At 39.5% G+C, this 22,465-nt stretch overlaps 1 protein-coding gene across 4 annotated transcripts in view; it reads right to left on the reverse strand.

Moving 5' to 3' along the window:
• Window positions 1-22,465, reverse strand: part of LOC140351671 (kinesin light chain 1-like) — a 39,808-nt gene that overhangs the window by 11,319 nt on the left and 6,024 nt on the right. For 2 of the 4 annotated variants that reach the window (XM_072437608.1, XM_072437609.1), the window contains exons 2-14: window positions 17,657-17,927; window positions 16,511-16,741; window positions 14,482-14,563; window positions 14,042-14,270; window positions 13,170-13,257; window positions 11,207-11,308; window positions 9,919-10,092; window positions 8,197-8,296; window positions 6,786-6,838; window positions 6,524-6,591; window positions 5,008-5,116; window positions 4,854-4,862; window positions 2,900-3,034 (exon numbers count right to left, since the gene is read on the reverse strand). In XM_072437608.1, the coding sequence (XP_072293709.1) occupies window positions 2,900-3,034; window positions 4,854-4,862; window positions 5,008-5,116; window positions 6,524-6,591; window positions 6,786-6,838; window positions 8,197-8,296; window positions 9,919-10,092; window positions 11,207-11,308; window positions 13,170-13,257; window positions 14,042-14,270; window positions 14,482-14,563; window positions 16,511-16,741; window positions 17,657-17,905 (1,629 nt within the window). In that variant the 5' untranslated portion in view covers window positions 17,906-17,927. The remainder of the gene's footprint in view (window positions 1-2,899; window positions 3,035-4,853; window positions 4,863-5,007; window positions 5,117-6,523; window positions 6,592-6,785; window positions 6,839-8,196; window positions 8,297-9,918; window positions 10,093-11,206; window positions 11,309-13,169; window positions 13,258-14,041; window positions 14,271-14,481; window positions 14,564-16,510; window positions 16,742-17,656; window positions 17,928-22,465) is intronic. The other 2 variants (XM_072437610.1, XM_072437611.1) reach the window with 2 other exon arrangements.

A 22,465-nucleotide genomic window follows, 5' to 3' on the forward strand; every position in this document is an offset into this window, starting at 1 on the left:
CTGAACACATTTGACAACATAAAATACATTCTACAGCACAAGGAAGCACCGACAGTCAAACGCAGCACATGCTTGGTGAAATAGCTGTGGCAAAAGCAGTTTTAATGTCTTATAAAGCATTCAATCTTTAAGTTATCTGTAAAGCAGGTTAAGAGTCACAGCGCTGCCTTTTTCGCTCTCATATCTGCAGCTTTAATATGCTACATGCATGTTTCGCTTGGACGTAAAGACGTGTTCGCATTAGTAAAAAGGCACAGCTCGGTATTAGGCGAGGCAACGACGCTGGCTAAAGCTTAAATAATTGATACAAAACCAAACTTTAATGATTTGAAGGTGCATGTGTCAGATCTGTGGCCAGAGACACTGCTCACAGTAAGAATAACATGCTTATTAAGATATGTTTGATGATATGGAACATTAAAATCAAAGCTATGGCATTTTAACGGAGACAAGCTGGTGACGGAACAATAAAACTTCACTCACACTGTAGTTTAGATATGATTTATATGTTTTTTTTTTTTTTTATGTTAAAGTGCGGATGAGCTTGTTTTACACCAATCGAGTAGGTATTTGTGGAGAAGACATAAGAGTGACATCACACTATTCATTCCGGTCAAAGTTTATGAATACAAACAACTTTTTTGACTCTCTAAACATTAATACAACTAAATAAGATAAGTTTTGACCAGTGGTTGCTCGGTAATATCCTGGATAATTTCCTGATGTTATCAATTACAAACAGGAAGTGAAATTATAAACCTAAAATATATTTATCAATGAGTCGTCCAAAATTTCAGTTCCCTGATATTCGTGTGAGCTGAATTGTGATTAGGCGTGTCGAGATTATTAGGTTAATCGATAATCGTGATTATTCAGGTCACAATATAAAAACTCGTAAAACTAAGTAAAGCAAAGTTATGCAAACCGTTCATGTTTATGTCAAAATAACTTTACTTTTGCATTCAGAAAGTTTGATTTCATGAAGCTGGTCATAGTATTGGGACAGTAATCTATTAGAAAGAAAGATAAATTAAGGATTTCACATTTGTTTGTTTGTTTGTGTCAATAATCGTGAAATATCGTGATGCTTCTTCTCACAATAATCGTCGAAATTTGACATCATGGCATCCCTAATTGTGATCTACTTAGAACCCATCACACGATCAAAATGTCCGTCAGGAAATGTTTGACAATTTCCCCAAACGATCCAGCCCTTTCTCTGGCGCTAATTCTGTTTTATGTAACTGTGTCCGGGGGGCTTTTTGTTCTGGGATGTAGCTGCGGAGTGAGACACTGCCTCGATATTATGACCTCAATAGAGAAAGAGGAGAACACGTCTATGGGGAGCGCTGTGCTGGAGCTAAGGGCGGCAGCGACTGAAATGAGACATGGATAAATGTGCTGGACATAACGGAGCCGCAGTGGACGTGGTCACAAGGCAAGAACACGGAGACTTTCCCTCCATTTGTCCCGAGTTTTAACATTATGCCTAAAAGACCTCAGCGTTTATTTTTCATTCTTATTAATTTGCCTAAAAACACAGTGCCCACGCACTTCCTTAAATGTTCTATTTGCAAAATGTATTTTTTGAGGCTTTTAAAGGGCACATATTAAGCAAAATGTACTTTTTTGATATTTAAAACATGTTATAACATTATTATTATGGCCTAAATCATGTTTAAACGCACATAATAATAAAAATAACGCCTAAAATGTGTCCTTTTCTCATCAAGTACATAAATAGTTTTGCGCTTTGCTTGACTCGTACACGTAATTCTCAGTCTGTCACTCTCAAAATGTCATTACACTTTCTCAGATTGGCTCCATTTCTCAGCTAAGCCCATTTTGATAACTGGAATCCATTCACAAAAGCCTGTATTCGTTGCCAGGTGCTTAATACGAGCGTGTGCCTTTGAGTTACTGCCCGGACGTGAGCAGGAGCAGAGCCAGCGTCACATCCACAACACGGGATTATCACACCATCAACATCAGGCGGCAAACAGGAAAAACAAGGGGTCAAACAAGAACAACATGCCAAGACAGTCAATCAGCTTCAGAGAGAGTCGCAGAAGACACGGGGCGGACAAGAGCGGCCCAGAGGAGCTCCACTGGTACAAATAACGTGACTGAGGTCCACGAGGACGCAACTCAGATCCAGTTATTCTGTTCACAGATAAATTATGAGTCATGCTGAATTAAAGTTTACAATACAATAGGTCGTTTGCTAATTCATAGATTTGTAGTTTCAGAAAATGGCTGAGGAATCACTGCTACTAGTTTGTCAGACAGTATGAGTGTTCATGGTTGACCAAATAAGCTTAATTAAATACTTAAGAGTAAAATAATTCGGCTGAATTAACTCTCACTCCGATAATAATGCATTTATTGCAGAAAGAGTGTCACATGGTTTAGTGAGGAAGCTATTGATCTTTTAACAGCTCAAGACGCTGTGACTCTTTATTTTAAGTGTGTTTTTTTTCATAATCAGGACCAAAATTTTTTGCTTTTTTGCTTCTCTGCGTTTACGCTCGACTATCGATCGCTTTAGGATCCAACAGTCACAGAAACAAATTGAAGACTTGCTTCCCTATTGGATAACTTAGTGAATTATAGTATTTGTTTCTATCAAAAAGTAACACCAGCCATGACGAGGAACAAGTAATGCTGTCACGTTTGGATTGAGTTTAGTTTACAGAGCATTTAACAGCTCAAATTTAGGTTAACCCACAAATTAAACAGATTTTCCTCTCAATCTGGGTAAAATACTGCATAAATTTGAATGTTTTTGTACCAGTCAGTGCTCTCTCTCTCTCGCTTTGACTCACACCCTTGTCCTCTGAGTGCTTCTCTGCACACGTTTGTGATTTTAGTTTGGACTCTGTAGTGGACTTGTACTCACCCCGTTCCACTCGACGCCCATACTCACTTCCTCGCCGGTCTCGGAGCCGCTCTCGTACTTAACGCTGGACAGGCTGTCCCGGCTCCTCCGCCTCTCGCCCCCCAAGATCTCCACCACGCGGCTCGGGTCCAGGCCCTGAACAAGCACAGGCCAAGATCGGATCAGAGCGAGTCGAAGCATGGGCCGAAGACTGCAGACGATGAGTGCGCTGTTAAATGAAGGCGTTCCATGTCCGTTGTTAACTCGCTGGGATTCGTTTCACAAAGACGCAGACCGTGGTACCATTTTAACTGAATAACTTTAGGCTTAAAAGCGGCTGTGCACATTTTTTTCCCCATGTAATTCAGTAAAACATTTTGTACCCCTGTAAAAAACAGCTTTTGAGGTCAAAACTAGACCGCTGTGCACTGTCTGGATATAATTATTCCGCGTTTTTACCCTTTGCGAAGCAGAAAGTGCGCTGTTAGCATGCTAGTTGCTGTTAGTATTACGGTGATGACAAAACTCTGGCCTCTGAATATTGTGAAAAGCACTTATTGCTGTGAATATTGAGGATGCTAGGAATGTGTTAGGGAAGTGAGGAATGAGTTTGGACGGTTTAAAAGGAACTGTTTTGTTTTAAAAGGGTGAAAATCACGTAGCCGCCGTCGCCTTTAAGTCAAAAGTAAAACTCAATTCTTAACCCTTTCGGTCCACTTAATATTTTATTATTCAGCAGTGTATTCGTGTTACAAATTGGCGATGAAAATACAAAACAGCTGCAAGAAGATGGTGGTTTACATTTGGGCTGGAAAAGGTCTGAGGACTATTCTAATGTTATACCACAATAAAGTTTTATACATAGCTGTGTGACAACAGACCATCTAGAAAGGTATTTTAAAGATTTTTTTCCACGTAGAATGTTCATTTTTACCACTCAAAAGCAAGTGTGCAAGCTCATTGGTCACATATCATCAGTGTTTTAGACTATGTTGTATGTTTAAGTCAACTACTGCAGCAGCTTTACAAAACGACTTTATTTACCTTCTTAAGCTCCTTCAGCGTTCTCTTTTCCTGTTGGTGGTAGCGACAATAGTCATGATAAATCTGACTTTAAACCATTTTCACACCAGTGATTGCCAGTCCACCTCAGTTAGTTCAATTTGAATCATTCCTCATAGGTCATTTAAAATAAGTATTAGGTTTGCTGCGGGTAAAAAAAAAAACTTTGTGAAACTGCTCCCAGGTGGCCCCAAAACAGAAAGTACAAGAAGCTGTAAAATGAAGGGGAAGAAGTGGAAGCTACAGAGACACTCCAGAACAGAGGTGGGCAATCATTTTGTGACAATAAAGTCCATTTAATCGATTACTTTGTTTCGTTTCATGTAATTTGTATTCAGGACACAAGTGCAGACACGTGTTCCTTTGCAAAGACAATAAAAACAAATAGAAAGAAAGAGTTATTATCAAACTTGTGGTGGGGCCGGATTAAAACACATTCGGCAAATGCCCAGGTCTGAACTAGAAAAGATGTTCTCAACTGGATTCATCGTGGGTTCTTTTGTTTTACGTGGACAAAATAAGTGAACTCCAACAATATTGTGCAAGAGTTTTATGTGGACAAAATGTTGTTTGCTGCTTATCAGATGTCTTGAAACTAGCTTTTAAATAAATTATCCCTGCTAAATAAACAAAACTAAACGTAAGGTTAAGAAATTAACCCCGGTTCTCTGAAACATGAGTAAATGGGACAACTCTCTTCTGGGGACCAGCATAGAGAGCTGTCTCATTTGTGAGATACTGAAAAGAATGTTGAAAGAGAACTCCAATGCTCAAGATATGCATAAAAAAAATCAAGATACCAAGTGATTCTTTGCACAATGCTGTAATAACAATTCTGAATCTCTAAGCCAATGTTTATGGTCAAATCCGCCAGTTGAGAATCCCAGACTTAGATCAAAGACAAACCACTTACTGTGCTGCTCTGGATCCCACGCATCGTAAAGAGAGGGACGAAAAATAACATGAGATTGACAGTTCAGGGAGAGGCGCATTTCAAATAGGGAATGGTAAAAACACAATCGGGGTTTATAATCATGCAGTTCAGTTGAGTTTTTTGTGGCACAGACCTGTTTACGGGACCGGACAGCGCACTCCTCCAGAGTCTCAGCCGCCTCCAGTTTGCCCTGTCTGCGATACAGAGCGCCCAGGTTCCTCAGGGTGGTGTTCACTGTGGGGCTGGAGTCGACACGCAATTATTAATGTACAGAGAAAAAATACAACATACAGATGCTCAAGAAGACTAACTACATGGCCATTGTCCTGAGGTGACACCAACATGTTTTTAAATACTGATGGAGCTATTTGTGGGCAACCTAAAGCCACTTTCAAGATGATATCGGTTCAAAAAGAATATTATTTAGTGATTTATCTGAACCAAGTTTTAGAAATCAAGGAAGTCGAATTGTCTTGATTTCTAAAAATTGGTTCAAATAAATCACTAAATAATGTTAGAAATCAAGACAATTAGACGTCCTCGCTTTCTAAAACAGGGTCCAGATGATGATACCTTTGGACCCTTTTCTACCTTTTCTATAATCAAACACTCCTGGATGAATGAGGGCTTAAATCAACTCTTTTCCAAACATCTCTACTTTCACTCATCATATTGGATTAACTGGCTGCAACTTCACGCGGGTTCTGCAGACTGTAGCTGGATTTATTACGAAGCACAACATGCAGACAAGGCTCGGCATGAAGACTGTATTTTCTAGTGGATAAAGGAGCCACTCTGGACTCCGCTGTTTCTCCAGCTCTTCTGTTTACAAGTAAGATGATACACTGTGCTATGTTTGAACACGGAGAACTGTGATCAATTGTACTGTTAGTGCTATTCATTTGTAAGTCTGCGTGGTCGTTTGTTTGAGCCGTGTTCGCTCATTGATGCAGCTTTTTAATGATAGTTCAAAGAAAGTTGACACAGAAAGCACAATACTTCCCTGACCTTTTTGGTCTGTTCCTACTTGGAAGCATGTTTCGGTGCACAGCCCTAGTGATATCTGAACCATCTTGGAACAATCTTTTGATAGTGTAGCTTCGGGCTCCTGCTGGTGCCCAAACTCGGCACTAAACATGAGGAATCAGCATTTCACTTTTATGCATCTACAATCTGGAACTTCCTGAAGATGTGAGACAGGCCTCTGTTTTAGCTGTGCAAATGACAATGGACTGTATCTGCTCTCAAGTTAATTTACAAATAATTATGTGTGTTGTTATTGCAGGTTTATTGCATCTTTCGGTGTGAATTTTTCTCTACATATAAACTTGCCTTGCCTGACATAAGGAGTATCTATAGAACAATACACAATAGAGGACTTTTAATATTAAGACTTAAGACAAATCAACCATAACTGCACAAAACAGTTATACCGGTCACAGTTTTTACCATTTTTGTGAAAGATAACATGAGAAGTCAGCCTCAGCTTCACATCTATCACTTACTCCAAACCTGTTCTCTTTATGTACACTCGTCACATGTTCTTCGACTCCTCCTGAACACACAGCCCCTAAGCTCCCTCTGTGTGTCTTTGTGTGTCATGTGTGTCTTTGTTTGCGTCTATGTGTGATGAGGTGTCCGTGACTCACCTGTTGACTTTGCACGCCTTGTACCAGCCTCCATATTCCCCATAGGGAGTGTTGTCTCTGTGCTTGCCCTGGAAGTAAAAAAAAAAAGACAAAAAAAAAAAAAAAAAAAAAAAGGTCGTCAAAAGTGGCCGAGCTGCATTTTTGTACCGTTTGTGTGTAAGTTATCTGCCACAGGGGCTCATTTATACAGGAGCTTAAACACGGGCTCATATTTCAACAGACTTTATTCTGAAAAACATGTTTACAGAGGAACATGCTTTACCTTGCTCATCTCCTCTCGCTCCTCTGCGTGCATCCAAATGGGCTTATTCTCAGCTAAAGACACAAATGTAAAAGGTTTGTACTTTGTATTTGCATCGTAAACCAAAGTACGCGGTTCGAAAAGGCAACTTTGAAATCACAACGTTGAAATATTTGTTAAAACTGAGATAAAAGAACCGACGGTGGCATTACAGAGTATGAAGAGTGAGAAAACAAAAAATAAATTGGTCAACTAAAACTGAAATTATCAACAATTTAATAATAAAAAAATAAAATAAGAAAAGATAAGAATAAGAGACACATAACCGCTTCAGTAACATGAAACATCTTAAAACTTGTTGATAATTCCCTGTTCATGCCTATTTTTATTCAAACAAAATGACGACTACCGTATTTTCCGGACTATAAGTTGCACCTTTTTTCATAGTTTTGGCCGGGGTGCAACTTATACTTATATCTATACCTATATACTTATACTCCGGAGCGACTTATATGTGATATTAGTTGTTATTTTCACACTTGCAACCGCATTTCATACTCCAGTGCGACTACTTCAGTTTTCTTCTCTATTATGCATTTTTTGGCGACTTATACTCCAGTGCGACTTATAGTCCGGAAAATACGGTATCTACGGTATATACAATGATTGAAGTGATCGATAAAAATCTGTCTGGTTAAATGTATATGTTTACTAAACAATTAAACTCACGGTTGAAAATATACAGTTATACACATTTAACAATCTATACAAATAAAACTGTAGAAATAGTGTAGCTCAAGCACAACTGAAAGAAGCCTTTAACAAAGTCACTAGCAGAGGAAATCTTTAATTATATCTTCTTTAGCTCTGGATCTTCTGGTCAGACATTGATTAGAAAATTGTCCACTTTTGAACGGTCTGTTCATCACTGCTCGCTGCAGACATACATTAAAGAGAATCAGACAGTTGCAGCTAAATAACAAAAGACAAACATGTGCACAGTGAACAAATTGTTACAGAATATGATACATTCAGATGGATCCGCCGACATTTTATTAAAAACATTTTTGGGGAGAAATAGTTGTACATTTTTGTATAAACGACTAGTCAACGATTATTTTTAAGCATTTATGCCGACTGAAGGCTTAACTGCAGTGTATTATTGATGAGAATGGCAAGTTGTTTATTCTTTGTTTATTCTGACATTTTCATTTAGTGATATTGCCGTCTTTGTTAGAAAAAGTATCTCAGCATATACTTTAGGGTGTATTATAATAGTCAATCTTTATCAAAAGCCAATTTCTACAATATAGATCTGAGCTGATCTCAATGTTTGCCTTTTGAAATGCTGTAGATGTCGCGTGAACACAACCAATTTAAAGTTATTGCCTTTAATGTATGAATTATTAAAGTCATTATTTAGAGTCCTTACCATCGACAGAGCCAAACTCCTTCTCGTGGGCGCGGGTCAGAATCTCTTTGTAAAGAATCTCAGCCTCTTTGTATTTGCCTTGTTTGAGGAAGCAGGACGCCTGTGGATGACAAACGGACAGAGGAGAGAGAGAGGGGAGGAGAAGAGGGAAAAGGGGGTTTAAGACTTTAGTTTTGGCTTAGATTAACTCATAGATTGACTCATAATGTGTCCTTTGGGGCGATCTCCCTGTGAAATCAGCGGCTGATGAAAATTGAGACAATAAGATTCCAGTGCGTCGTGATAAATGTCTCTGTCATTGAAGTGAAAGAGGAAACAAAGAAGCTAAGCAGTGAAAATAGAGACTACAAATGTAACGTTCTGGAAAAACAAGATGATTTTCTAAGTCATGACAAACATTCAAGGACAAATTCTGTTGAACTACTTGAACGGAGCTACGATGGAGAAGATTAAAACACAGTATTGGAATGCATCACATGGAACAGTTTCTTATTTGTACATTTATAAGAATAGAGTGTGCTAATAGTCTTTTTTTTTTTAGTGAAACAAATTGCAAAATATCCAATTTCAAGTGAAGGAGAATATTCTTACACTTTTCATGTCAGTGTTACGTGCAAGTCTTGCTATATTGGGTAGTAATTGACATTTGTCTCAAGATATACGGCGAGAGAGCAACAGATTGTTTGTTTTTTAGTTTACACAGACAAGCTTTTCTTCAACTATTTTCCAGCTTATCGCATTTAAAATCTGTCAATTTTATGCATGACGATTACTCAAGTTCAATTGGGGGTAACAACGTGACATTTCAGTGATTATCATGAGTTGAAACAATGTCGTTTTACAATTTCCTCCTTCATAAAGACCATTTTAAACCATTTATGGTACATTAACAATCAGTCTGTTTAATGAACGCGGCACAGTGGCTGAACTCAAATTCCCGAGGACCAACGAACTGCTCTCTTCAGCAGACTCGCTCAGAACTTATAGAAATCAGACGATTGCAGTGTTTGTGAAGTCAGTGCTGTTGTTGTGATCTGATATTGTGACAGGTAAAAGCATTAGAAGTACATTCAGCTTCACCCCCTTTGTGTGTTTATGTTTGTCTGAAGTAAAGTATAGAATCGAGAAAACTATTCATATCATTTCCAGTATTGACAGATTTTTGTTGATGCATTTTTGTTGATTTTTGGTGCTGCAATTGTGTGTGTGCCTTTGTGCCATTCAGAGTTTGTCCTCAGTGCGTGAGACTTGGCTTTTTGAACAAAATAATCAATAAAAATGGAACTGGAAGAGCAATTAGGCTAAAATAGTGAATGTCTGTATATTTACACAATAATAGAAATGTATTTATATATTTGTTATCAGTTACAGCACAGGCAGGATAAATAAAATAATATAAATAAAATAAATAGTTTGGTTTTATTTGGTTTTATGTTTTGTATTGCCTTGATTGAGTGATGAGTGTTATAAAGGGCTTTATAAATAAAGGTAGGTTGATTGAAATAAAATAAATAAAATAAATAAAATAAATAAAATAAATAAAATAAATAAAATAAATAAAATAAATAAAATAAATAAAATAAAATAAATAAAATAAATAAAATAAATAAAAAAATAAAGACATTTATGTAGTGGTGGAATCATGTGTAATTTGTGAATCCTGACATCCATATGTTTTTTCCTTTTACATTTCAAAGCTCTTGTTTTTCTCTACCCTCTCACCAGGTTGTTCTTGGTTTTGGCCACGTTGGGGTCGTCTGGTCCCAGCCTGCACTCGTAGATCTCCAGGGCGCGGCAGTAGTAGTACTCCACCTCCTCGTACTTGCCCTGGTTCTGACACAGCAGTGCCAGGTTGTTCAGCTGTTTGGCCACGTCCGGGTGGTCCTTCCCCAAAACCTGAGAAGAAACAACAACATTACATCGTTTTGGACTGTTTGAGTCTATATTTCAGCATTTCAAAATCTTTTTAATATACAGAATGTTTCAATATTAGCGTAGAAAAAAAAAACGGTCTTTGAAATGTACCCATGGCAACAACAAAAAAGCTACCACAAAGAAATTAATGACATGGACTGAGCCAACTTTCAATGACTGGGCCCAGCTAGCGATGGAAAAGGTCACATTCAGTTGATTTGAAAATTCACTTATTTATCAATCACTGGTGCACTGTAGGTGAGATGAAAATGCCAAACAATATATCATACATCATTTAGGAATACTTTTACGCTCTCTCTCTCTGTGGCATGTTTTTTGTTTCTTCTTTTTATGAAATAGAAGAACAAAACATTGTCCTTGTTTGTTTTATCTCAAGACTGTAAATTCAACTGTAAATGTTGTGTACATAGCCCATTTTTATTTTATTTCTATCCTATGGCAGATTTAAATCGTTTTTCTTTTTGATTTTCTATAGGTTTCTATATCATTGTTTATTGTTTTAGGTTGCACCGAATCACCAAAGCAAGTTCCTTTGTTTGTGACTTCTGTCAATAAACCGTTTCTGATTGTGATTCTGAAGACTTTTTTGGAAAAAGGCCAAAATACAAGCAGCCAACTACAATGTACACGTTCTTATACTCTAGTTCCACAGTTTTAACCCTGTTGTTTCTGTAAGATTACTTCCCTACACAGTGCTGCACACCTTTATTTCAGAGCAAACGTTTCTCCTCACGCCCCGCCCTCCCTTCTCTGTGCTGCGTTCCGGTTTGCTGCTGCTGCTGCTCTCACATCTTATAAAACCTCCGATCGATGCTTGAATGCAGAATCACATTTACAGGAACAAACTCATTGAACCTTGTTTTGCTTCGAGCCGCTGCACCGTCTCCTCCGCTTCACTTTTGCTTCCAATTAAACTCAATTATCCGACACGGGAAGAGCCCCCAGCGACAACTCACGGCCAATTTAAGAAGCTAATTTTCACCCTGGATTCTTTTAGCTTTCCTCGTGGCAGTATCTTTCGTAACTTTCAGAGGGAGGTGATGAGTTCACTTGTGCGGCGCTGATTGTCACTCACCTTCTCTCTGATCTCCAAAGCCCTCTTGCACAAAGGCTCCGCTTCCTTGTACTTCCCTCTCTTTCCGTACAGCACGGCCAGGTTGTTCAGTGTCGCGGCAACCTACGAGCAAAACAGGAAATAAATTAACGAACGAACGTTGAATCTTATAGTATATTTGTTTTACATGAGGTGGTGGCATTTTACAAGTTTTAATGCCATAACATCCAACTTTTTCCAGTAAAATTATATTAATATTATAAACTAGGCACATCACAATTACTATATGTTTTGGATGAATATTGTATGAAAATATGAGCCATTTTAAATAATTGCCAGGGTAAAATTTATTAAATATATTTGGGAAAAATCATACAAAAAAACCCAACAACTGCGATATGAATATGTATTTACAAGGGCTGTGTGGTCGATCAGAAATTACAATTAAGTTTTATTATTTGTTACATAAAAATGGCTTTCAATATTATTTTCATGAACATACAAAAAGAGAGACTACTGCTCAGAAGCAATAAACACAAAACTATTCACATCTCTTCGTCCAAAGTCTGAAGTTTGTGCCTTTACCAACAGAGGATTGGCTTAAAGAGCAAAGCTGATCACTGACGATTAGAAATGATCGGATCTCGATTTAATTCAGTTCACGTAAGAATCCCACATGAAACTGCAACAAATAACCAAGCTCATAAATAAGCCTTACGGTCAAATGCCTTAAAAAACAAACATTTCCTGTCAAAAACACAAAGAGCATTTGAAAGTCATGAACTCATTTTGACTTTGGCTTGTGCTTTTATTGGTGTCGATACAATCTTAAATCTACCAAATCCTTGTGACAAACCGCTGTGGTAATTGCAGCAACAGATTTTCAGACATCATGTCGAAATAATATTTTAACGGTCAAATGACAATATTAAGAACTGAATTAAAAGACGCACAATATGATTTTAAAGGAGCATTATGTGGGATTAGGGAGTTGACGGAAGAAAATGTACAGTAATGAAACATAAACAAGATTTCGCAGGCGCATTTTAGAGTCAAATGAGCTAGATTTCGAACGAGATTTTAAGTGTTTACAATTCTCTGAGCACAAAGACGAAACTGCTTCGCTAGCGCACATTAGCGTCAACCTTTTCCTGCTCAGGGAGTCGTTTTGAGAAGCCAAAGCCTTCAAAACTATCAGAGCAAATACAAGTCCAAACTGTGTTATTAGCGTGTGGCAGAGAACCCAAGTACAAGCCTCATTACTGTAGCTAATCTGCAGCAGTGTCACAAAGACCTCGTAACATGGATTTATGCTATTAGGTTATGACACACATGCACAAGAACACTTTATTTGTTATGTACCGTTCGCAAAAACAGAATTGTGTAAAACGTTTGAATTTCATGCAAACAATATGCAAAAAAATGCTTAAACTCTGCAAACTTCCCTCTGATGTTAATGTTTTAAACGTTGTGTGAAAGATGCATGTATTGACAAATGTAGATGCTTTAACTCAATTCTATATGCATTTTATTGTATATATTGTAAACACTAAATGCTTTTTTGTACTCCTTGTGTGGGCAGGGCACCATTGTCAAAGAGAGCACGACACAACTGGTTTCCCCTGTATAAATAAAGGTTCATAATGTAAACGCAGACACACGAGCAATTACTTTGCCTTGTAAACCACTTCATACAAATACTTTGTGTACACATTTAGCCTTATACTGCCCATGGAACAGGTGCTACAGTGCCATAAATGCAACATAGCAAATGGCTGGGTAATACACTGACATTAAGATATTTTTTTTTGGTAAACATTACAACAACTAGAGCTATTTATCGCCCTAACAACATATTTTCAGATCTAATTATAACACTATGACACTAAACGTACGTGGTTATCCTTGAAACTAACCAGACAATTCTAAGGCTTGTAATGATCACGTTATGTTGTGGTTGCCGTGGAAACAGGAGCAGACTTACCGCGGGGTGGTCTTTCCCAAGTGTCTTCTCCCGGATAGACAGGGCATCGTTCAGCAGATGGGCCGCCTCTTTGTATTTGTTCTGATCCCTGCACAACGAACACAAGAGACGTCAGAAATCAACCAATGATCACGCACGTCGACTGACACTGGACAGTAAAAACATTCAGGAAATATAGAGCCCAGAAGAAGATTTAGAGACATTACGAGGACACTAGCTGGGAAGGAAGAGTTCATATGTAAGTCCAAGTACCCCAAACTATTTCATTAGTTCATAGTTTATTAGCGTTAGCAATGATCTGACTTTTTAATTGGAGAAAACTAAGTGAATTCAAAATCTGTCTGAAATAATTGGGCATAAGAACAATATGGCTCAATTGTTACCTCAAAAGTACTGCTAAGGGTAAAATGTCAGGCACCGTATTTTCCTGACTATAAGTCGAAAAATACCAGCCAAAAAATACATAATAGAGAAGAAAAAAACATTTAAAAAAATATAAGTTGCACTGGAGTATGAAATGCAGTTGCAAGTGTGAAAATAATATCAAATATAAGTCGCTCTGGAGTATGAGTATATAAGTATAAGTTGCACCCTGGCAAAAAAAATGAAAAAAGTGCGAAAATACGGTATTTAACATTTGAACAAAAACCTCAGATCATCTTTTATCTCAAAGTATTCTTCACGGTTAAGGTACACTTTATGGCCCCTTTTGGGCTATGTATCCTCTGCATTTGACCCATCCATCAGTGATCCCATCCATCAGTGATCCCGTCTCCTGTCAGATTACACTGTAGGCGTCTGACTATACAATTATATTTGGCGGCGTCATAAACATAACTGAATAAAAGTGTCTGTAAACACAGGGCCCTCACCTGTAGACCAGGGCCAGGATGTTGAGCATGGTGGCCACGTCGGGGTGGTCGTGTCCCGAGGTCTTCTCCAGATCCTCCAGGGCCTGTTTGCAGAGGGGCACGGCCACCTCGTACCGGCCCTGCGACGCGTACTGGATCACCAGGTTGTGCAGGGTCCTGAGGCGGGCCGGGATCTCGTAGCCCCCCTGCTGAGCTGCAGCCACCGCCGCACTGTTATGTTGGTGCGGCACTGTGAGGGCAACAAATACACATTTAACAACTTTGACTTCACCTAGATAACTTTACAATTTTAACTTAAGCTCATTGCTTTAGCTTTGAGATCCATTACATTCTAATACTAATACACCCATAAATGTATCTTAATATAGATGAAACATTCTTCTTCTTCCTTTAACCACCACCACCACCACCACCACCACCACTCTTTTGAATGCTCTTACTTCCTTGTCCCTGATCCTCTTCGTCGTTGGGGAACAGGTCGTCCAGCGAGTCCTTGGGTGTCTCCTTGTCCTTCTCCTCCTGCTGCAGAACGTGAAAAAAGACCATTCATTATTCTGAGACACAGCGCTATTAATCAAATTATTCACACAACAAACAATGACAAGCTCGTCAAATGATGCACAAATTCATAGCGACGGGTCTGACTCGTGTTTACAAAATCATACTGCCATAATATGCATTTATAACAGATTGTTGCTTTATTCATGTTGTGATTAAAGGGGCTTCCACACCGCCGCGGCCGAAGCGTCCAGTTTACATTCAAAGTCTATGTAAACGCGCGTCGAGCGCGTAGTGCGTTATCCGCGGTGCAATTTCTTTGTTTTTGCGGCGCGATTGGTGCGTTTCCTTAAAAGCTCTTGACGCTTTGAGCGCGCGTATGAGCCGGCCGATGCGGCCTACGCAACGCGTTCGGATATGTTGAGGTCTCTGGCAGCTGAAGCGTAGCAGCCGCCGCAGCAGCCAATCAGAGCTGATGCTCCAGTGACGTACGTACGTACGTATTTTCCCTCGCATTTTCCGGTATTCCCCGTGGAATTCCCCAAGAAGCGCCACTTTTTCCTTGCTCGTCAACAATGGCAGACGAAAGACTGATTGTGGCCGTGTGTGGGAGAAAGGAGTTGTACGATGTATTCACGGTGAAATACAGAGACAGAAACAAACCGAAAATGCGAAAACAACACTCTCGATATCCGCCATTTTACACAATGAAAGGCCGCACCGACAACAACTCCACTGCTCATGCAACAACGCATGTGCGCAGAGAGCTCGAGCGCCGTACGCGCGCCTGTGTATAGTGCCCGGGGCGTCGAGAGCGCGCGTTCGGTGCGTAAACTTTCAAACGCGCTCAAATTCTGCGTTGGGCGCGATTAGGCGTCTGCGGTCTGTACGTAGCTTAAGGCTTTTTCCAGGACAAGAAAGCTCATTCTACTTTGAGGAAGATACAATTAGAAATGTTTAAATCAAATTGTGACTGTATTTTTAAAAACCTGTGAATTTGTATAAAGTATAAAAAATTATATAATATTTAACTGTACTTTGACAAAATTAGTACTTTTTGATGCTGGATTTGTCAATTTCCTCAATCCATTTAAAGATGCACACACTTGTGACATAATGATGCACAAAATGTATGTCATGTATGTTATAATGTGTACTTGTATTTTGTTCGGATATATTTATGACTCAGGATGTGTTCGGATGACGTTTGGATTTAGCACAAACAGAGATCAATAAGAGTTTACCTGAAAAATGACTTTACAGGAAACAGGAAATATCTACTAACCACAAGCATTTCTCTAAGATCGGATTACACTACATTGCATAAGTCTTTTAGGATGAGGAGTCCACGAGATGCAGCAAAATATACGGTCACTTTTCCTGGCAACATTCAGTCTATGAAGGACTTTTGTTGGTCAGTGGTGTCTGTGAAATGAAATTGATGCGTTTTAGCTGGAAATCGGATATTCTCCCAAAACAAACTATTAATAAATATGCAGAAGGACTTCAAATTGGTTAGTTCGAGATGTTGATTCAGAAATCTAATTTGCAGGAAAAACCAAATCCGTTTGTGATATAAAAAACTGACTGAAATCATTCTTCTCGCAGCGTGGTCATGCGGCACTCAAGAAAATCATGGCTCTTAGTATCATATTTATTGAATATCACACATTTACAATGGGATTTTGATTAAGTTTGGAGTTCTGTGCTCTCAGTCATACTGTACAATCCTGTTATTATGTACATTTTGAATTGACATTGAAAATTAAACTTTTTGGTTAGGTATTAGATCACAAAATTGCCAATAATCAATCTTTAACCTGACAACAATTGTGCCTGTCATCGTGCCCTTAAGCAAGACACTTAACCCACATTGCCTAGTATGAAAGTGTGAGCATGATGATTTAAACTATGTGCTGGTGTTGCCTGATCCCAAACCGTTTCAGATCATTTCACCTCCTCGTTACTTACGGTGGGCGAGACATCCTCGTCGTACTTCTTGAGCTGGTTCATAAACTCCAGGTGCTTCTTCTCCTCCTCGAGCTGGGCCACGTTCTGCTCGCTCTTCTGCAGCTTCTGTTGGGTGTTGGCCAGCTCGTCCCTCAGCCACTGGTTCTCCTGGCACAGGCGGCGCACCTGAGCTCGCAGCTTCTGCTTCTCCGACTCCACCGCGTTCAGATGGTTGGACAGGGCCATCATCACCTGGGGCAGGGACAGAGAAGCCACAGGGAGCAGTGTTAGAGCCGAGTGTGAGGAGAAGAGAAACGCTGAGAGGAGAAGAGGAAGGCGAGAGGTGGAATGAAGCATAATCACCGCCTGGTTTATTTATAGAAAGGGGAAACTGTCCACTATGGCACTATAGTTGTGAAGAACTGGTTGTGTTCTGTTGCTATTTCAGGTGCTATGTTTGTGCAAGTGGCTGTATCCAGTTTTGGTCATATAGTTGAACAAGATTAGTTTTGCCCCAGTACAGATTTGTCTTAAGAGTCTAAATCAGACTGCTGTGTGTTGTCAGACTCAAATTATAAAGCGTTTTATCATCCGAGAACCACGAAGTCATTGTTAGCATTACCGTGTCTCGCTGGCCTCTGAAAGGTGTGAAAAGTGCTTATAAACCCTTAATTAGGAGGCTCGAAACACATGCGGAAAGTGAGGAATACGTTTGGACGGCTGTAAACAATTTAAAATGAACTAGTTTTGTTTTTCTAAGTTTCTATGAAAGTGAAAGTCAAGTACAGTGTCTTTAATCCTTAAAGTTGTTTAAACGGGTTGTGCCACTATTGTACAGTATTCTACGCTTTATACTGTATTGTTCACTCACTCCACACTTGGTTCTCTCTCTGACCTGGGTTAGACTGATGCATGTCAGTCATGAGAACTTAATATTTCTGAACCTAAAATGAAGGCTAAACTATTTTCTAATTAAATTAAATGTCACTTTGGCCTTTCCCGCCATGGTATCAGTGTCTACATTCAGATTATATAATTTAGAACACAATGGTTCCACAGCCGACTGTGGAAAAAGCTTTGTTGCGTTTAGGCCAAAGTTACACCACCAGCATGAGTAGAAAACTGTGTATTATGTTCTGACCACGTTTGTACTGAGTCTGCTCTGACCTGCGCCTCTCCCAGCCCGAGCTCGATCATCTCCACAGACTTGCGCAGCAGGCTGGACTTCTCGTGGACCAGGTTGGCCTCCTCGTCCTTCTTCAGGCACTTGATAGTCTCCAGGAGGCTGTGCAGGATGGAGTTGTGCTCATTCTTCAGCGCCTCCAGCCCCTGGATCACCAGCTTTGTGTTGGAGATGATCTCCTCCTGAGAGAGCTTCTCCAGCTTCTCCTCGCGAGGGTAAACCATGGTCGACATCTTCTCTGGAGCTCAGGGAAACCTGCAAGGAAACACAGGAAGGAAAGGTGATAATCCACAGTAATATATGTCGTAATAATCTAATAGTCTTACATAACAACATTACACTACGCAACGCAAGAAAACTATTTGTACTTTGAAACTACCAATATATCTACTTTTAGTCATAGTTTTAGTCATGAGTGCTTTTAAATTTACCGTATTTTCATAGGTTTGGCCGGGGTGCGACTTATACTTATATTTATATTCATACTTTCTTCTCCATTATGCATTTTTTGGTATTTTTTGGCTGGTGCGACTTATACTCCGGTGCAACTTATATTCTGGAAAATACGGTAGTTTTATAAAGCAAAATTTGATAAAACTATGACAAAATATTTTACTAAACAAAATTAAACTCCCAAAAGGTGCTTTATATCGCATTTTTAAAGCCATTTCCGTAATCATAGCTGCCCTGGGACGGAATGACAGAAACATGACTGCTGATCACACACCATATTCATATGATTTCAAAACCAAAACCAATTAAATACATCATACATTAGTGCAGTTCGTAAAACCTTGACACCAGACAAACTACACAGACATCAACACAAACAAGTGATGTAGCTAAATCCTCCTGTACAATACAGAAAAAGAGAACGCATCGCTTAACACAACATGATTCACAGCGACACAGCCTCCATTACAGGCAAATGAACTCATGTCACGTCACTATAACCGTTTCATATCTTACACGAGCTGCGTCAGCGTTTCCCAGACGACTGCATCAAACCGTGAGTCGAGATAAGGAAAGAAGCGCCGGCCTCATACAGAACACTACAACAGCCCGTTATGTGAAAGGCCACATGCAAACGAAGAGCCGCGACACGCCTAAATCACGCATGGCTGGACTGCGGCGACATTATTCCAGAGAACCATTTGGAGAGGGACAATAATAGCGCACATTTGTGAGTCAGATCGTGCCATTGCGTTCACAGCTGCCGCAGAGACGAAAGCCTTCTGCTGCCAAGCGCTTCTCTGGCGGCGAGCGGCGGAGGAGAAGGTGGCGCCGCAGAGAAACACGCCCAGACTCTGAGCCAAGAGAGAAGGACTGTGCAGTGAAGTCATGGGTGTATAAAGAAAGCACAATGAAGTCATTTTGATTTGTGTGTTTGGTCTCGTCCTAGACCTGGTGCAATCCTGTTCTTTTTGACTGGTTTTGAACTGGTTTAACTGGTCTGTCTCTTCTTCAGTGTTGGTGCGATTAGTGATGTAGTGAGATGGTGTTTTTTGGAAAGCCAATATGATTACACTCCGCCACTTAGGAGCGGCGAATCGTAGCGTATTTTCCGACGTTATTACAAAATAAAGCAGCGCTTTTAACGCGGTGCGCCGTAAACGAGCGCCGTAATTTACGCCAAACGGCGCTCTGCGTTCTCTTAATTTACGCCATACGCATATGTGGAAGTCAACAGAGGAACCATGTGCGTCGGAAGAAGAGCTGGATTGAACAAATCGATTTTCCGATTTTTAATCGATTTGCATATTAATGACCGATTATCGATTTGTACGTCCAAAGATCGATTTCTTTTTATTATTTAAAAACATTTTAATTTTTTTTTTTTTTAATTAAAAAATGTTTGAAAAATGCTACTTCCAGTTTCAGTACTGGCAGTGTGTGAGCAGTTTTAAAATAAAAATGCTTTTGGTAGCAACCGCTTTTGGGTGAATTCTTAATTATTTTCAAGCATAATAATAATAATGCACTGGTTAGTGTCCCAGTAGAATCCACAGTTGCAGATGTAGTCACCTCAATGATGTCCTCCATTTATTGTCCTGAATTATCTTTCTTGAAGGTAGATTGACCCTTAACCTTTTCATCAGTCTTCCATCAGTAACTACCAATACTTGTAAGATTTGCTGTTTAATATTGATATAATACTAGTTTTAATATGTTGCTTCTCTACACAGTCATGAAGTGAAGGAAACGGTTCAAATACATTTTTCATTTTTAATAACCCCCGGATCGAATCGAAATCGAATCGGAAATCAGATCGAAATCAGAGCGAATCGGATGGAATCTGAGAAAATCGGAAAAAAAAGATTTTGAAACGTAAAAATTTTAATCGAATCGATTCTTGAAATTTTAATCGAAACCCAGCTCTAGTCGGAAGCGGCGCATTTTTTTTGCGGATGGTCGTATTCTGTAGCCAACAGTCTGAAGAAAAGATCTTATAAGTCAAACAGGTCATTTGTTATGGACAGAGAAATGCATCGGACGAGCGTTCATCTGAATATTTTCACTGAAGAAAACTTTGTTGACAATATCTCAAAATCGGATAACTTCAGGAAAAATACAATGGATATTGTTTTTCTATGGATTCTTACGGACAGAATGTACAGATTGAAAGCCGTTTCGTCCGTCATAAACAGCAAACAGGTGGGACAAGTTGAGACTTTCTCACAAACTATTGGCAATTGCTTCTTGGGGCATATTATTCAATGATAGTAAGTCAATGACATATTCGTTTTGTTGAGAAAATAATCTTTAAAATGATGTATAACTTGCTGGTATTGACCACGAAAATAAAAGTGATGATGTAAGAGAACTTTTCTAATTTGAAAACTGGTGCACAGGTGGAAGGGTAACGGGTTAAGTCCCGCTGTAAGTCCCGCTTTAAGTCCTGGTTAGGTTCAGATTCTGGCTTGGACTGAATTACTTTAAAACCAGCTTGCTCTTGGTCAAAAAGGTATTCAAGCTGAATCTAGAGCTCGACATTTGCCTTTTCTAATAATACAAAAACAAATCTGTGTTATTTTGTTCCGCTCTGCCTGAATCTCATTTCGGCTCAATATGCCACTGCCCTGAACTACTGCTGCTGCTGCTGCTCCTGCCACTGACGTACACAAACACACGGAGGCGCTACAAAGGGTTAAAATGAATAAATGATTTACAATATTAATAAACACAGGCGCCATCTGCAGAAATGTACCACCGCATCCAAAGAGCCACTCTGCTGCACGTCTGTAAAACACTGCTGCTCTTCATCTGCTCTTCATCTGCTCTTCCTCTGAAACTCGCACACACAACCCGCCTCACTCAAAGCGTGAAACTGAGGGTACACCGTGTACTTTTGACTCCACATATATAGGTTGAATGTTAAATCCTCCAGCTGCTGCTTCTCACCAGGATCTCGAGGCTGCGCCGAGATGACCCAGTGCTTTTACCAGGATTCATAGGTGGATAACTTTGCTTCAAGCGTATTCAAAAATAATGTTAAAGAGTCCAGCTTTCCATGTTCAAACTGTTAAATCCATTGGTTTTCAGGTTTATCGTTGCATTGTGCTGAGGGCTGTTCCATACACGCTTCTGACTCAACAGGCTTTATTTGGTTTGGTGATTTGGTTTAGTCTGGCTTCACTTGGTCATCATTTCTTTCCATAAAAGAGGCTCTTCTTGTTCAGTCACGGGGAAAATGTATGCAGCAAAAGCTAAACAAATAATGACATGAAATCCCACCCAACTGGGGATTTATATCATATAATTTCATTGAACCGCTTAACAATTCAGTCACGATTCATATAAACCCGGTATCTTTGCACTTGTCTGACAAACATTGCGATTGGATTTGCGTTTTGATCAAAGTTCACATTTTGAATTTGTCCAGGAGAATTGACAAAACGACTGAACTATGAACTGACAAACTATGTATCACAAAACATGTTTGCACAGATCCAAACAACGGGATCAGTAGTTTTCATGCAGAATAATACTGGATGTTTTGAGAAAATTACGGCAATTTTTGGTAATTGCGTCTATTAAAATTGCGATTAATCCTGCAGCTCTAGTGCTTATGCTGCTTTTTTGCCGTGTTTTTGGGGCGTACAAGTTGCTTACTGTAGTTATTCAAAGCTTATTGGTGACTTACTACGACATGTATTGCAAACCATTTTGGAGTCAAAGCTACTCTTCTTTGCTTTCCACCAAAGAAACACCCACAACGTCACAACTGGGGTCTTTTGTGCCCTTTCCAGAATCGCCATTCCTCTGACTTGTGCAAAGACTGTCCAGACTTTGTGAGAAAATGCGTGATCACAATTTGACTGGCAATTTGATCAAAATAGCACATTTTTATTCAATTTTTATCCATTTATTTAAGCATATTGCCCAGCCCTAATCCTAACTGCTTTGGCTGTTTTTGCACATTTGCGTCACATAATTGCAATTGTTGCCATAAACTAAAAGCATATAAGGCTTGTTTCCGTCACTTTAAACGCGGTGAAGGTTTAAAAACGAGCCTGGTCGGTCATAAGCCATTAATACATGAAGCACATCTCCCAAATTGAACCAGAGACGCCTTTCATTTGTCTAATGGGGTTTTGCTTTGTGCATTTTCTCCTCTGTTGCACCAAACTCTGAGTGCCCTCTTTGATTTCCTCAAGTCATTTACCTGCTGCTGCTTCTTCTCCTCTGCAGAAAAACACTTTTATGCTTACGTTCAAATACAAACTGGAGTATGAAGGACGCCTCTCACGCGCTCTTCTGGAGTTAATGTTTTCTCTGTGTTAAAAAGGTGA

Source organism: Eucyclogobius newberryi, unplaced genomic scaffold (genome assembly GCF_026437365.1).
Source record: "Eucyclogobius newberryi isolate DKJ021-1_F unplaced genomic scaffold, fEucNew1.0.hap1 SCAF_8, whole genome shotgun sequence".
NCBI lineage: Eukaryota > Metazoa > Chordata > Actinopteri > Gobiiformes > Gobiidae > Eucyclogobius > Eucyclogobius newberryi.